This window comes from Narcine bancroftii, chromosome 2 (assembly GCF_036971445.1).
Source record: "Narcine bancroftii isolate sNarBan1 chromosome 2, sNarBan1.hap1, whole genome shotgun sequence".
NCBI lineage: Eukaryota > Metazoa > Chordata > Chondrichthyes > Torpediniformes > Narcinidae > Narcine > Narcine bancroftii.
In genome coordinates this window covers 81,095,897-81,108,832 of record NC_091470.1, presented here as the reverse complement: position 1 = coordinate 81,108,832, position 12,936 = coordinate 81,095,897, and the positions used below count along the sequence as shown (strand labels likewise).

Here is a 12,936-nt window from a genome sequence, read left to right as displayed (position 1 = left end):
ATGATAATTTTTTTTTCAATGACAGTTTAATTCATAGCTAGGGAACAGAATTACAGGTAAGTGATTGGGAAGACAAGAGCAAGGTACTGAAACATCCAGAAATTCTTACAGGTTTTGACATGGTAGATCCTCCAATTGGGGTTTATAGAACATGTTTTCAGTCGGTGAATGAGATAAACTATTCAGGACTGTGCTGATTCTTCGTTGCATGTTTGGAATTATTCATCCAAGAGGGCCGAGTGGCTCACTGACTACATTCAACACAAGAAATAATTAGATTTTTGGATATAAAGGGAAGCTGAAGGAAATAAGGTTAGTGCAGAGAACTAGCAATGAGGCAAAAGTCATGATCTTACTAAATGGCACAGCAGATGTCACAAGCCAAATAATCTGCTCCTGTTCTTTACACGAGAGCCTTTGTTTTCATAAAATGAATATAGTCTCTGACTTATGACCGAGTTCGGTTCTGACCGACGGGTCGTATCTCAAAATGAACGCGTTGAATCGGTTTTATCATTTGTCAAACATTGCAGCCACCAAGACAGCATTCGCGAGAGGTTGGCCACCCCCTGCCATAGTGCTATTTTCTATAGATAGGCCCCTACTTTCACCCCAAAAGCATAATTTTTATATTTACATAAATTTTTGTCTTAAAAAATTTATACAGTATTTCTTTAGGTCATTTGTAGGGATAGTTGTAAGTTGCATAGGTCATAGGTCAGGGATTACCTGTAGTTAATATTTGGATTACCTGATGCAGTATTGATTATAATCTTCAAAAAGTAATTGCACAACTAATCAAAGGAGAAAACATTCAGGAATATTGTGGGAAAGCAGGGAAAGATGACCAATTAATTTGCCATTTGAAAGAGCCAGCACAGTCTCCATGGATTGAACATTCTCTTCCTTTGCAGTGCTATTATTAGAGGTCCAATAAAGAGAGGCATTAAATGTTGGAACAGAGCACAAGAGGATTTGGCAGTTGCAGAATAGAGTATGGCTTGTATCTGGGAGAGGAGCAGCTGAGCAAGAGGATTAAAGTTCCAATAACATTGCAAGGAATAAAAATAGACTTGCCAGTGATATCTTTTCATGTGTCAATAACATAGCAAGATAAAAAATCTGCGAGCAAACACACTGGAAATTCACTATCACGCTGGAGATTCCTGTAGACTATTCATTCTCAACAGGGTCCACAGCACATGTAAGGGAGGCCATGGATTGAAATTATGAAATGTTTACCTAGTTGGTAGAAGTTCAGTAGAAACCAACTGAACTTGATTGCTTCACAGGGAAGAGGGCCCATATACTTTGAGCAGAGTCCTAAGGGAGCCAGAACCAAAACAAAGGATGAGAATGGCACAGAGGTTCATCAGTGATGTTGCCTCACAGCTCCAATGATGCTGGTTCAATTCTGACCTCTGGTGTTGTTTGTATGGTGTCTGTATTCTCCTTGTGACTGTATCAATTTCCTTCAGTTGTCCAGTCCTCCTCCATTCCAAAGATACCATGTTGGTAGACTAATTCGCCATGATAAACAACTAAAAATAAGTAGGAGAATCAGAAATTGGAAGGATTGTTTATGGGCATATGAGGGAGAACAGATTACAGAGACGATGTGTGGAGGAAAATAGGCACAGACCCAATGGGCCAAACTGCCTCCCAGGTTGTAAAAAACACTTTTCATCTTGGAATTAAAGAGTTGGATAAAAATTCTGTCTAAATTGGATGTTGCAGCAGAAAAATTAGGATTAATGTGGAGACTGGCTTTGTCTTGCAGCAGAAATGAAACACTTTGTGTCAGATGTTTTGAGAATATTCGCTGGACCATAGAAGCTGCTACATTTTCTCTCAGCACCTCTGATCATTAATTTAAGTTGCAGAGGCAAGATAATCTACTCAGGCTAGCGTCAGATGAGAAACAGGATTGACTAAAGCTGTGGTACTTCAGTGATATAATATTCTGTTTAGGCTGTTGTGATTTGTTCTTTTATGGATGAATCTGATTAAAAAATGACCGAACAAAAATGGACATGACTAAGATTACAATGGTTTTGTCTATGTAAGAATGTGTACTTCAAGGAGTGATGAATGGGCTACAGGCCAATGTACTGGGAACAGAGATCAGACATTGAAAGTGCTCCCTTTTGTCATGAACAAGAGATGCTTTCACAACACAAACCTCACTCCCCCAATGTCCAAAAAAAACCAGGAAAATTCCCACTTTTTCCCTCGTCTTTACACTTATCCAGGACTCCCAATGCTGAGGCAGAGTCTCAACCCAAGATTTCGACAATTCCTTTGCCTCCCATAGATGCTGCTCGACCTGCTGAGTTCCTCCAGTGGTTTGTATTTTTTGCCCCTGGCTTCATGTTCTGCTGTTCATTGCCTTGATCACATGGAAGATTGTCTTCAATCTCACCAATATCTTCAACTTTGACTGTATGAAAGTAGTCATTTATATTAAAAAACTCTCCAGTATATCCCCTTAATTCAGCGTGAAGGTCTAACATTAGAACAAAACACAATAGTGTGTTTCCTGCTTTAACTGTGAGGATCTACAAATACATTATAAATCAACAGATGTAAAGTTAACCCCTAAATTTTTTATTTGAGACCGATCACAACAAAGCTCCCTTAATAGTGTTACTAAATCTCTCCAAAAATCAGGTTTACAAAACCTCATTTTAATACCACTCCCAATTCGATCAGAATAACAATTCAAGGTGCCAGCACAGCTAGCAATCAGAAACCACCCACCAAATGCAGTTGACTTGCAACAGAACAGTGCCCCCATGTTTCAAGCACAGATTATTGGGACTGGAATACAAAGACAGCTTTTCCACTTCAATTGGCCAGATGGGGTTGGAAAGGAAGAAGTAAAGGCAGTGAAATAACTTTTGACCTGTCCCTTGTGGACCAACTTGATTAGGGATAGTTGTTGTAGCCCAGCCCTTAGTGTTAACTGAACAAATAAAGTATAAGCCCATCTGAAACAGACACCTACGGGCAAGCATAAGCAAAATAATTTAGTTTTGAAAACAAAAATCAGAATTGCAATTCAGGAACATACAAAAGACACTCTTCTCCCCACCCAACCCCATTGAAGATAGATGCACTGTACAAATTAGTGTTTGTGTGCAGATTGAAGAGGTCCTCTCCTGGATCGGCACTGCTTCAGAAAAACAAAGAGTAGTGCTTTCTCGTCTTCATTTTCACTCCATTTTTGAAATCTCAAATTTTGTTGTCATAATTTCCTGCAAAATAAGGATACCGTTAGCAGTTTTCATTCCAAATCATCAGAAAAAGTTTAGAGCACGGAAGGTTGAAATGGAGCTAGATCTCTCCTGGATTGTTAAATTAATCTCACGCCTCAGTTTTCCTCTTGTCTTGGCATCTTCTTTGTTTAAATGTTGCCTTATTTATCAATAACTATCCTTTAAACTGTGAAATGGTTTCTGCTTTAACCACTTTTTCTGACAAAGGTTCCTCATTTCAAAACCTGTGCATACAAATAAACCATGTAAAATGATCTTCCCCAACCCAGAGGTAATTTTGACTCATTATCAACTCTTTAATCCAGGTAACTTGTCTATTCTGTCTATTGGACTTTTCATTAGGGATTTTATCCCACATTTTAGTCAAGGCCCTGCTGGGACATCATCTGGCCTGAATTTTGAAATTTTGTGAAAGCAGTAGTACACGCATGAACCACAGCTTACATGAACCAGGCTGGTGCCTCCAGTACCTATTAACCAAGATATTGCTTCTCCCACTGACCGCTGGGCTGGGGGCTCTCATTTGTGTTTTCCTCTATAAAAAACAGGGCTTTTGGTCACTGCTCCCAGTCCACCAAACATTAGACATTGTGGTCATGTCTAGAGAAGAAACTGGGGAGAGGAAGAGCTAACTTGCTCAGTATGTCCTAACTTCCTCTCCAACCATTCTGCCAGCTGTTCCTATTTAATGGATGCCAAATGCTTCGTGCTCAACATTCCTGGTTTCAGGATTAATGATGTTTCAAGGGCTGCTAGTGCAGGAGATCCTTTTGAATGTTAGAAGTATTAAATATTAAAAGCAAAACACTGTCAAGGTCAACACATTTAAGAAAAAATATACACAGTAGTTTCAGAGCACAGCCAGGCATTTGCAGGGTTGGAACAGAGGCAAAGTTTGTGAAACTGGATTTTAGTAGATATTCAGTAAGTTTTGAGGAAGATTTAAATATGCTTACAACAGCTACAAAACTTTAGTTCTTGAAAATGTCACACAGTACATTCTGCACAGTCATTAAGCATTGATATTAAAAATTGAAGATGCCAAAGAGGCAAAAATGGAGTATCTTGGAGGCAACAGTAAAGCCACCTACTCCATGTATACACACTTGTATAGGCCTATTTCCCTGAACACATGCCAACACCCACCTGCTCCCCAAATGCATACTGGTAAAGGTTTCTTTGGAAGACATTTTAAAAACTGTTTATTACCTCATCGGAGTCCAAGAGGGCAGGAAGAGCTCTGAAAGAAAGCAATTAAACTTTGTCATGATAATAGTGGTACAGTGTAATGCTGTTCATGTATCTATTGTCACAGGCTGAAGCATCACTTTTCCTTTCCGTCAGCAGTGTAAGAATTGCCAGCAAAAGCTAGCTTCATTTCATTTCTAATCTTGTGAATTTAAGACTGAGAGTGAGCTGTTAAAAGATGGAAACCCAGTCAGAAGCACTCCTTAGATCCATATCAAGGTGGAACCCTTAAATCCAATCTTTGGCAACATTAAAAGCTGTGGAAGTATTAAGGTATTTTAGAAATAAACCTGCCATCATGACTCAGGTAGAGAAGGTTTTAATAACAGTTTATTCCAAATAAATCACCTGTATTATCTGTCAGCTATGCTTCTGGGTGCAAATTTTCTTTCAGCTCTTGATGCTGGGCCTTTAGTGCACAGATCATCAGGTACTGAAACAAGGAAACTTTGCTAAATATGTACAGGGTATCACTTGTCTCACTGAGAAACAATGAAAATAGGATCTGCTCCATCAGTCAATATGATCATGCCTGATCATACATCTTCAGTATCCCATTCTTGTTTTTCTCCATGACCTTTGATCCTTTTAGCCAATAGAACCACATCCAACTCCCTTTTGAATACAACAAACAGCACTCAACAACTTTCTGTGGTAGGGAGTTCCACAACTTCCTAACTCTGAGTAAAGTTTCTCCACATATCATGCCTGCTCTTAGTTGACTTTGCAAATCAAATTGGGCAGGAAGGCCTGATTATATTCAATAGTGCTTAGAACGAAAGGTGATCTTATTGAAACACAAGATTCTGTAGATGGGGTGAGAGAGAAAACAATGTTTTTCCTTAACGTGGCAAGTTGGAACTAGGGAATACAGTTTCAGAACTAGGAGTTGTTCATTCAAGATGGAATTGTTAGCATTTCTCCCTTCAAAGGGTTGTAAATCTTTGGAATTGTCTAGCCCACAAAGATGTGGAGATGGAATCACTGAACATATTCAAGGCCAAGACAATTGTAGGGATCATGTTAGAAAGTGAACCTTCGACCAAGGTTAGATCAGCTATATCCTTACTGAATGGTGGAGCAGAGTCAAGGGCTGCCAAAGCCTGCCCCTTTTTCTATGATAATAGAATAATTCTGCAGAGAGGGCTGGAGTACACCTCCTGTCTAACATCTTCGTGATCAGGTTCAATCCAGTCTGTGTAGAGTTTGCACACATTCTTTGTGACTACATGGATTTTCTCCAATTCTCTTATTTCCCCTCACATCTCAAAGATGTGTAGGTCATTAATTACCCATTTTAAGTTGCCCCTGGTGTGTAGGCAAATGGCAGAATCTATGGGGAATTTGTGGGAATGTGGGGAAAATAGGTCATTATGAAATTGGGGCAGAATCTATGGGAAATTTGTGGGAATATGGGGAAAATAGTTCACTGTGAAATTGGGGCAGATTCTAATCTATTCAAATCATTGCTCCATCAGTATCTCCTTTTTTTTGCATACTATCCAAACTATGTCATCTGTTTGTTGATCATATAATTCTACATTCACAAGTAAATTTTGAGTGCAATCCTGTTCAAGTTGAAAATGGAATTCTGCATCTATCCTAAGACGAATAAAAACAGTTCTGAGAAAAATATGTTCACAAAAACATTGCAATACTACAATTTGATTAATGGTGAACATGACAGACACCAATTCCCAATTTAGAAGTAAACGGTTGAGAAGTAACAATAATAAGTCCAGATGAAGGCTGCACTGAAATAGATTGTAGACAAAGTTGATGAAAGTCACTTACACGTCTGCCATGGATGATGGGACATTCTCTTCAACCCACTTAAGATCTTCATCCTGTCAATAACAGTGACACATTTGGTGAATTTTCTGTCCAATGAACAAATTTTCAGTCTAATTTCAATCTCAAATTTGTGTTCTTTCATGGACACATCTGAGGAACACTTCAGACATTTGGCAAAGAGAGGGGGAAAATGTCAGACAAAAAAAGATGGTCTCCATGGAAGTAAACTTTACTCTCAAATTGTTCAATATTACTAGTTATTTAATTTTCCAAGGAAAATATATTATTTTGTATAATACTGCTCTCACCCAATCTTGCTCATCTTTTCTGAAACCTAATAACATAGAAGGGAGTATATGAAAAATTTAAAAAAAAATGGTGGAAATCTCAAATAAAAACAGAAAATGCTGGAAACATTCAGATAAGGCAGCATCTATAGAAGGAGTATTAGTGTTTTAGTTTATCGAAATATGAAAGAGAGAAACCAGCCTGTAGAAAGATGGGGAAGGGGGGGGGGGGGGGGTGGGAGTGGCTGGGAAGGGATAGGTTCCCATTCCCAATTCTATTCACCATTCCTTTACTGTGCTTCCACTATGAATTAGGTAGTCAGAATGAGACTCTTCCAAGAGCTACAATTATCACTCTATATAGTAACCTCTATTCAACATGTGCATTAGTACTTTGATGTATCATGAATGGCTAGATGCCTTTCATAGCTAAGACTTAATGCACAAATTCTGATTCTGAGGGTCACCGATGTACATGGAACCCCGAGGGAGCCACGCAATCAGAAGTGGGAAAACCAATGCTTATTTTAAAATCACAGATATTCTGTGAGGTAATTGATTATTGCAACTTTAACTGGGAATGAATCAACTTCAGGTAAAGGACTGAGGTGGTTATGAAGCAACACCTGTAAAACAGTTCAAGTGGACATTGCTCCATAACCTTTTGTTTACCTCATTTTGTTTCGCTCAGATGATGTACTTACTACCAATGTTTAGAAAAGGTAACTGTAAGTCACAATATAAACAATAACTTATTTCAATATAGCTGTTTCTTCACATTTAAAAATTGCCTTCAAAAATAAACAGAAAATGCAGGAAATGCTTAGCATCTGGTCCCATCTGTGGAAAGAGAAACCAAGTCATGTTTCAGGAAGACTATCCTTATCAGAACTGGGAAGGAGAAAAAAACTTGCTAAGCATCAGGGAGGGCTAGTCTTTCTGGAAACAGCTTTAAAAAAAATTATTTATCATGAAACAATCCAATTCTTTATTGATCCTCTCTTTACAATAGTCCAACAAATATGAATCACATTTGAATGTGAATGCACATTTGAGGCTTCACATATGGTGTCACAAAATACCCATTGGAAAGCAGAGGCTGATCAAATATTTTTGGCAAGCAATGGGCATTGACTTCATCTATAACTCCTGCCACATTCCCATCACCCCCTCTTGTCAGGAAGATTCACAAGTGAGATTATGCTCCATCAGATTAAAAGACAGTTTCTTTTCTGCAGTTATCCAACTCACAAAATAACTTTAAAATGGTAAAATTGTGTTGCCTTTGCTTGTACAAACTGATCTTTCTCTGAAACTTATTCCTTTATACCATGTTTTACTTGCTATGCTATACATGAGGTGTATTCTGGTCTGACTGCAAAACCACCTTTATCCCTGAGTTTTCAATACAGGTGACAATAAATGAATCTACTTCAGCCGACTGAATCCACCTTTGTCTGATGCCAATGAACACTTGTTTTCCAGTAGGATTCATGAGATGGAAATTAGCAGTGGGAAAGTTTGTCAGGGTGGTCATCTCCAAGGCTCTTCACTGTACCCTCTGTTTAAATAGTTCAGTGGCCACCCACTAGTTCTTCACAGGAAGAGTTGTTGCATTCTTTCAAATGAAGCCATCTTATCTGGCTAAGAAATAAGGTGACTAAACTCACTCTAGGCAAATAAGGAATCAGATAGCCAAACAGCGTACACTTTAACATATGAACTTAAAACAATCCTTAAAAAAAATCTATAAAGGTTCAATATATTTAAAATTAAAACTTCCTCCAGTCTTACTCACCACTTTATTCAGTTTTGCAGTGCCATTAGATTCTGCTTTTGTACCTCTCATCTTCATTCCCTCTGCAGAAAATATACCACAATAGTGCCTCAATTTATCTGTTAATATTTCAAGCTTATTCCATGTCCACTTAACAAACAAAGAAAAAATATAGTTGAACCTCTGGCTTAATTTAGAGAGTTAATTGTTAACCCCATGAAATATTTCACCCCAGAGTGCAGTTGTTAAGTTGATAACCTTAGCTCACCAAAAGCTTCATTGAGCATTGGCTCCTTGAGTTCATCATCATAATCTTCTTCAGTAAGAGGAGTAAAGGCAAACCTACAAAAAGAAAGTCTATGTAAGTGTAAAATCCTCTGTTATTGATAAGCAAATTAGAAAACACAGAATGCTGGAGGAATTGAGCAGGTCTTGAAGCATCCATAGGAGGTAAAAAAAATATATAGCTGACATTTTGGGCCCGAGCCATTCTTCAAGGTACGAGTAAAAGGCAGGAAGGCACCTGAATTAAAAGTCTGAGGAGAAGGAAAGAGAGGGAGGGAGAGGAGCACAAACCAATAGACAAAAGATGATAATGGGACATGGTTAGGGAGACAGGAGAAAAAAGGTGAGAGCTGATATCCCAGTACTTAACATCAAAGTTTTGCCCATCATTGAGAAAATCCAAATGGAATGCTGCCATCGGAAAGCAGCAGCAATTATCAAAGATCCACACCACCCAGGATGTGCCCTGTTCTCATTGCTGCCATCAGGAAAGAGGTATAGGTACCACAAGACTCACACTACCAGGTCAGGAATGGTTGCTATCCCTCCACCATCAGACTCCTCAACAACAAACTTAATCAGAGATTCACTTAAAGACTCTTACTTTGCACATTATTTATTATAGATTTTTTCAATATATACTGCACACTTTGCTTACAGTTCCCTCTTTTGTATATGCATCTTTTCTTTAATACAGTTTTTTGCATTACTGATAAATGGAAATTTTGCTTGGCCTGCAGGAAAAAGAATCTCAATGTTGTATGTGATGTCATGTATAGTCTGACAATATATCTTAACTTTGAACATTTCCTTACCCATATCAACTAAGTGAACACATTTATTCTTCATCCTCATTAATGTAATAATCTAAATGCCCAAATTTAACACAGAAAACCATTTCTATTTTCATTGTCAACTTGGTGTGTATCTTTACAGCAAGCAGCAACAATATAATCACTTCTACTTGTATTATCCCATCTACCAAATAACTTTGCAAATGTACTTCAATGTGCCTGTGACGGAATTGTGTTATTATTAATCTTTAGTTATATATATTTTCTCAGTAGTTTTAGGGTGGACAGAGCACACTTAGAGAGACACAAATACACTCTGAGAGAAACCATTTTGAAAGTCAAAATGTCTGTTAAGCCCATGTTTGGTAGAAGCTGTATACACAGTCATAGAAGTGGAGTGATTGTCCATTCAATTGCTGAAACAATTAATGTTTGATGGAGAAACAGCTGTATACACAAAGTTAGCTGGGCAGACAGTCCACAAGCATTTTGCTCATAAATGCTTTAGGAAGAGAGGAACTTCAGTGAGAAAAGCAGCCACTTGATTCTGGGTTTGAGTGGAAGAGATAAACTTAAAAGACAGGAATTATGTCATGCCATGTGGTAAAGACACTTCAAGATAAAGCATTTTTGAATATTAAGGAACTAATTTCAAATTGAAGGCACAAGATGCCTTACCATCCTGTAGGTAACACAGAATTGAAGCAGTTGCTTGGTCATTCTGTAAGTCACTCAGGATTGAAATACAGTAAAGAGAACACAGAATAAGTGGCTTTCAAAAGAGAATGACCTCTTCTGACTCTCTCTTTAAGAGAGAGAGGGTAGTCTTTCTAAATGGCACTTCATGTAACCCTTCCCTGGGTTTGTGAAATCATCATGGAAGAAACAATTCTCGTGAGTTTTGAGATCTGATGCCTCACACCTACTCTACAATTGTTGTTGAGCAACAATTTAAAGAATCTGAGTTTCAAAACAAAATTGACTGAACTTTAAAATCATCTTTTCAGAATAATGGCTGAACTGTAATGGTTTTGGTTTTGCCACCCACTTACATGTATACATTTGTGCATAGTGGGGTTAAGTTGGAATTAAGTAAGAAGCCTTATGTTATTAATAGAAAAGAAATTGTTTTTGAAAATACCATTGTCTTGGTGAATTCCTATTGCTGCTGGTTTGGCACGTAACAGGGCCATTGAAACAAATGTTTAAATATTTTTACTCAAAGTTATCCTTAAACATGAATCACTGCATTACCAAATTTGCTACTTACTTTTACCGCCTGCACAGACAGAAATGATGCAGCTTATATAATCAGGTGTAATTACAAAAATACAAATTCTACATCGTGGTGTACCCAACAGCATTTCATTTGCAACATGCCTCACCACTAAATAAGCCCTCAAAAGCAGCAACAGATAAATTCCTTTATCTACATTGCACAAAACATGGAAGAGTTTGTACTTGGTCCGATGATTTCTGTAATATGTATAATGGTTCAGACTCAAATGCAGAGACCATGATAAAGAAGTCTGCGGATCACAGATATTTCATTTGTGTGGTTGGCAAGAGGAAAAGCTTGAAGTTGCAGCAAGGAATGGGTAGTCAGTTGGATGGAAAAATAACAAATGGGATTTAATCCCAAGAAGTGAGAGGGCACTCGATCTAGAAGGCACAAGAATGAAATATACAATATAAAGCAGGGTAACGAGAGGTATGAAAGAACAGAGGGAACTTGTAATGGCCACAGATCTGTCAAAGTTTGATGGGTATTTAAAAGGCAAACAGGATGCACATAGACGAATAGTGCAGGAAGGTTGTGCACAGCACTCATTAGGCTCTATTTGTAGTGCTGTGTACATTCTCGCCACAATGCTGTGGGAAAGGTGCAATTGTACAAGAAAAGATGCAAAAATGGTTTTCTAGGATGTTGCTTGGACTGGAACATTGTACGTTTGAAGAATGATTATAAGTAGGGTTGCTTTATTTGAAACAACGAAAGCTAACAGAAATCAAAACCCAGGGGGTTTAGACTGCGACAAGGAAAATTTATTTTCACCCAAATGGTTGTGGAGGAGAGGGGGTGATGTTCAGGAGCTCACTGTCTGAAAAGGGATGAAAGCAGTAAGTCATCACCAATGTAAGTAAAAAAGCAATGATCTGCAGTGTGACTGGCTTGGTAAGATCAAGGTTAGTAGGTTTTTCAACTCACACCATCACATTGGGCTGAATGGCCTGCTTTCTTTGAATCCCTGTCAATATTTTACTTTGCACAGATACTATTCAATTCAGTTAAGTGCTGAAAACAAACTGCCGACAGGATTCCTGTACTTCTCCCTTTTTCCCCCACTCGGAATTCTGAACTTGTGGAACTTCCTACTGTAGAAAGTTGTTGAGGCCACTGCATTGGATATATTTAAAAGGGAGTTCGATGTGATCCTTATGGGTTGAAGAAGTAATGGAGAGAAAGCAAGAATAGGGTACTGAAGTCGTATGATCAGCCATCTTGAATGGTGGTGCAGTCTCGAAGGGCCTACTCTTGAAGCTATTTCCTATGATTCCTTCAGCTGGAACATAATGAGCAAAAGCACCTGGAAAATTCACACCAAAATGAGGTTCAAACCTTTGGTTGTTTGCTGAAGGCCTCCACAAGATGATGATGACCAACAGGATGACAGAAAATAGCAAGCGCCAGAATGCATCATCTATCCACCGTTCTCTCCAGTCCTACAGTGAACACAGAAGGGAAGGGTCAATATTGTCTATGGCATCTGCCATTTAGTTTCTAAATCTCACTTTTTTAAGATGTTCATTTTGGTATAGATGCAGATAAAGATATTCCTTGATCTATAAATCTTCTGTTCAATTTTTGCTATTTGCATCTTTATGGTACACATCCTCAAACCGTAATTCTATTTCTCACCATGATGAGCAGAATACAAAGTTCCACATATCCATAATCCATTTTGTCCATTCTTTTTGATCACAAACAAAATTTTTCCCAGGAATGAAACCCTTTCCTGTCTAAGAATACCAAGTAACATCTTGTTCGGGAATGATTTCATGGCACACTGAACTCCTCTTAAACACACTGTTTCAATAATGCAAAACCCCCCTGTAAAGCCTGGCTAAGGTCAAAGGTGAAATAGAAAGGCTGCCCCTAGTAATACATCCTTCAGATGTAGTTGCATAGAAGGATCCCAACACTAACCATAACCCTCACTTCATACCACAACCGTCATACCTCAATGTCTGATCGAGAGAGTTTGGGAGTACCTGGCCTTTTCAACAAATTACTCCCGCCTCTCTTTCAGGTCAAGGTGGAAATCTCCAAAATCTGCCCAAAAGTATCAGTTGATCTTAAATTGCCCACAGATGATTGTGTGACTGAATTGGTTTCATTGATTTTGACTCCATTGTAAACTATGTAGATGTTACAGGATATGATTCTGACATATGTTTCCTCCTTTTTCTAG

At 38.3% G+C, this 12,936-nt stretch overlaps 1 protein-coding gene across 3 annotated transcripts in view; it reads right to left on the bottom strand.

Annotated features, from left to right (window-relative positions):
• Nucleotides 1–2,586: 2,586 nt before the first annotated feature.
• The window catches only part of LOC138753811 (transmembrane protein 87A-like), a 48,954-nt gene continuing 38,604 nt past the window's right edge, over nucleotides 2,587–12,936 (bottom strand). For all 3 annotated transcript variants that reach the window (XM_069917242.1, XM_069917240.1, XM_069917241.1), the window contains exons 15-20: nucleotides 12,084–12,187; nucleotides 8,653–8,726; nucleotides 8,406–8,467; nucleotides 6,321–6,373; nucleotides 4,488–4,518; nucleotides 2,587–3,257 (exon numbers count right to left, since the gene is read on the bottom strand). In XM_069917242.1, coding sequence (XP_069773343.1) covers nucleotides 3,216–3,257; nucleotides 4,488–4,518; nucleotides 6,321–6,373; nucleotides 8,406–8,467; nucleotides 8,653–8,726; nucleotides 12,084–12,187 — 366 coding nt within the window. In that variant the 3' untranslated portion in view covers nucleotides 2,587–3,215. The remainder of the gene's footprint in view (nucleotides 3,258–4,487; nucleotides 4,519–6,320; nucleotides 6,374–8,405; nucleotides 8,468–8,652; nucleotides 8,727–12,083; nucleotides 12,188–12,936) is intronic.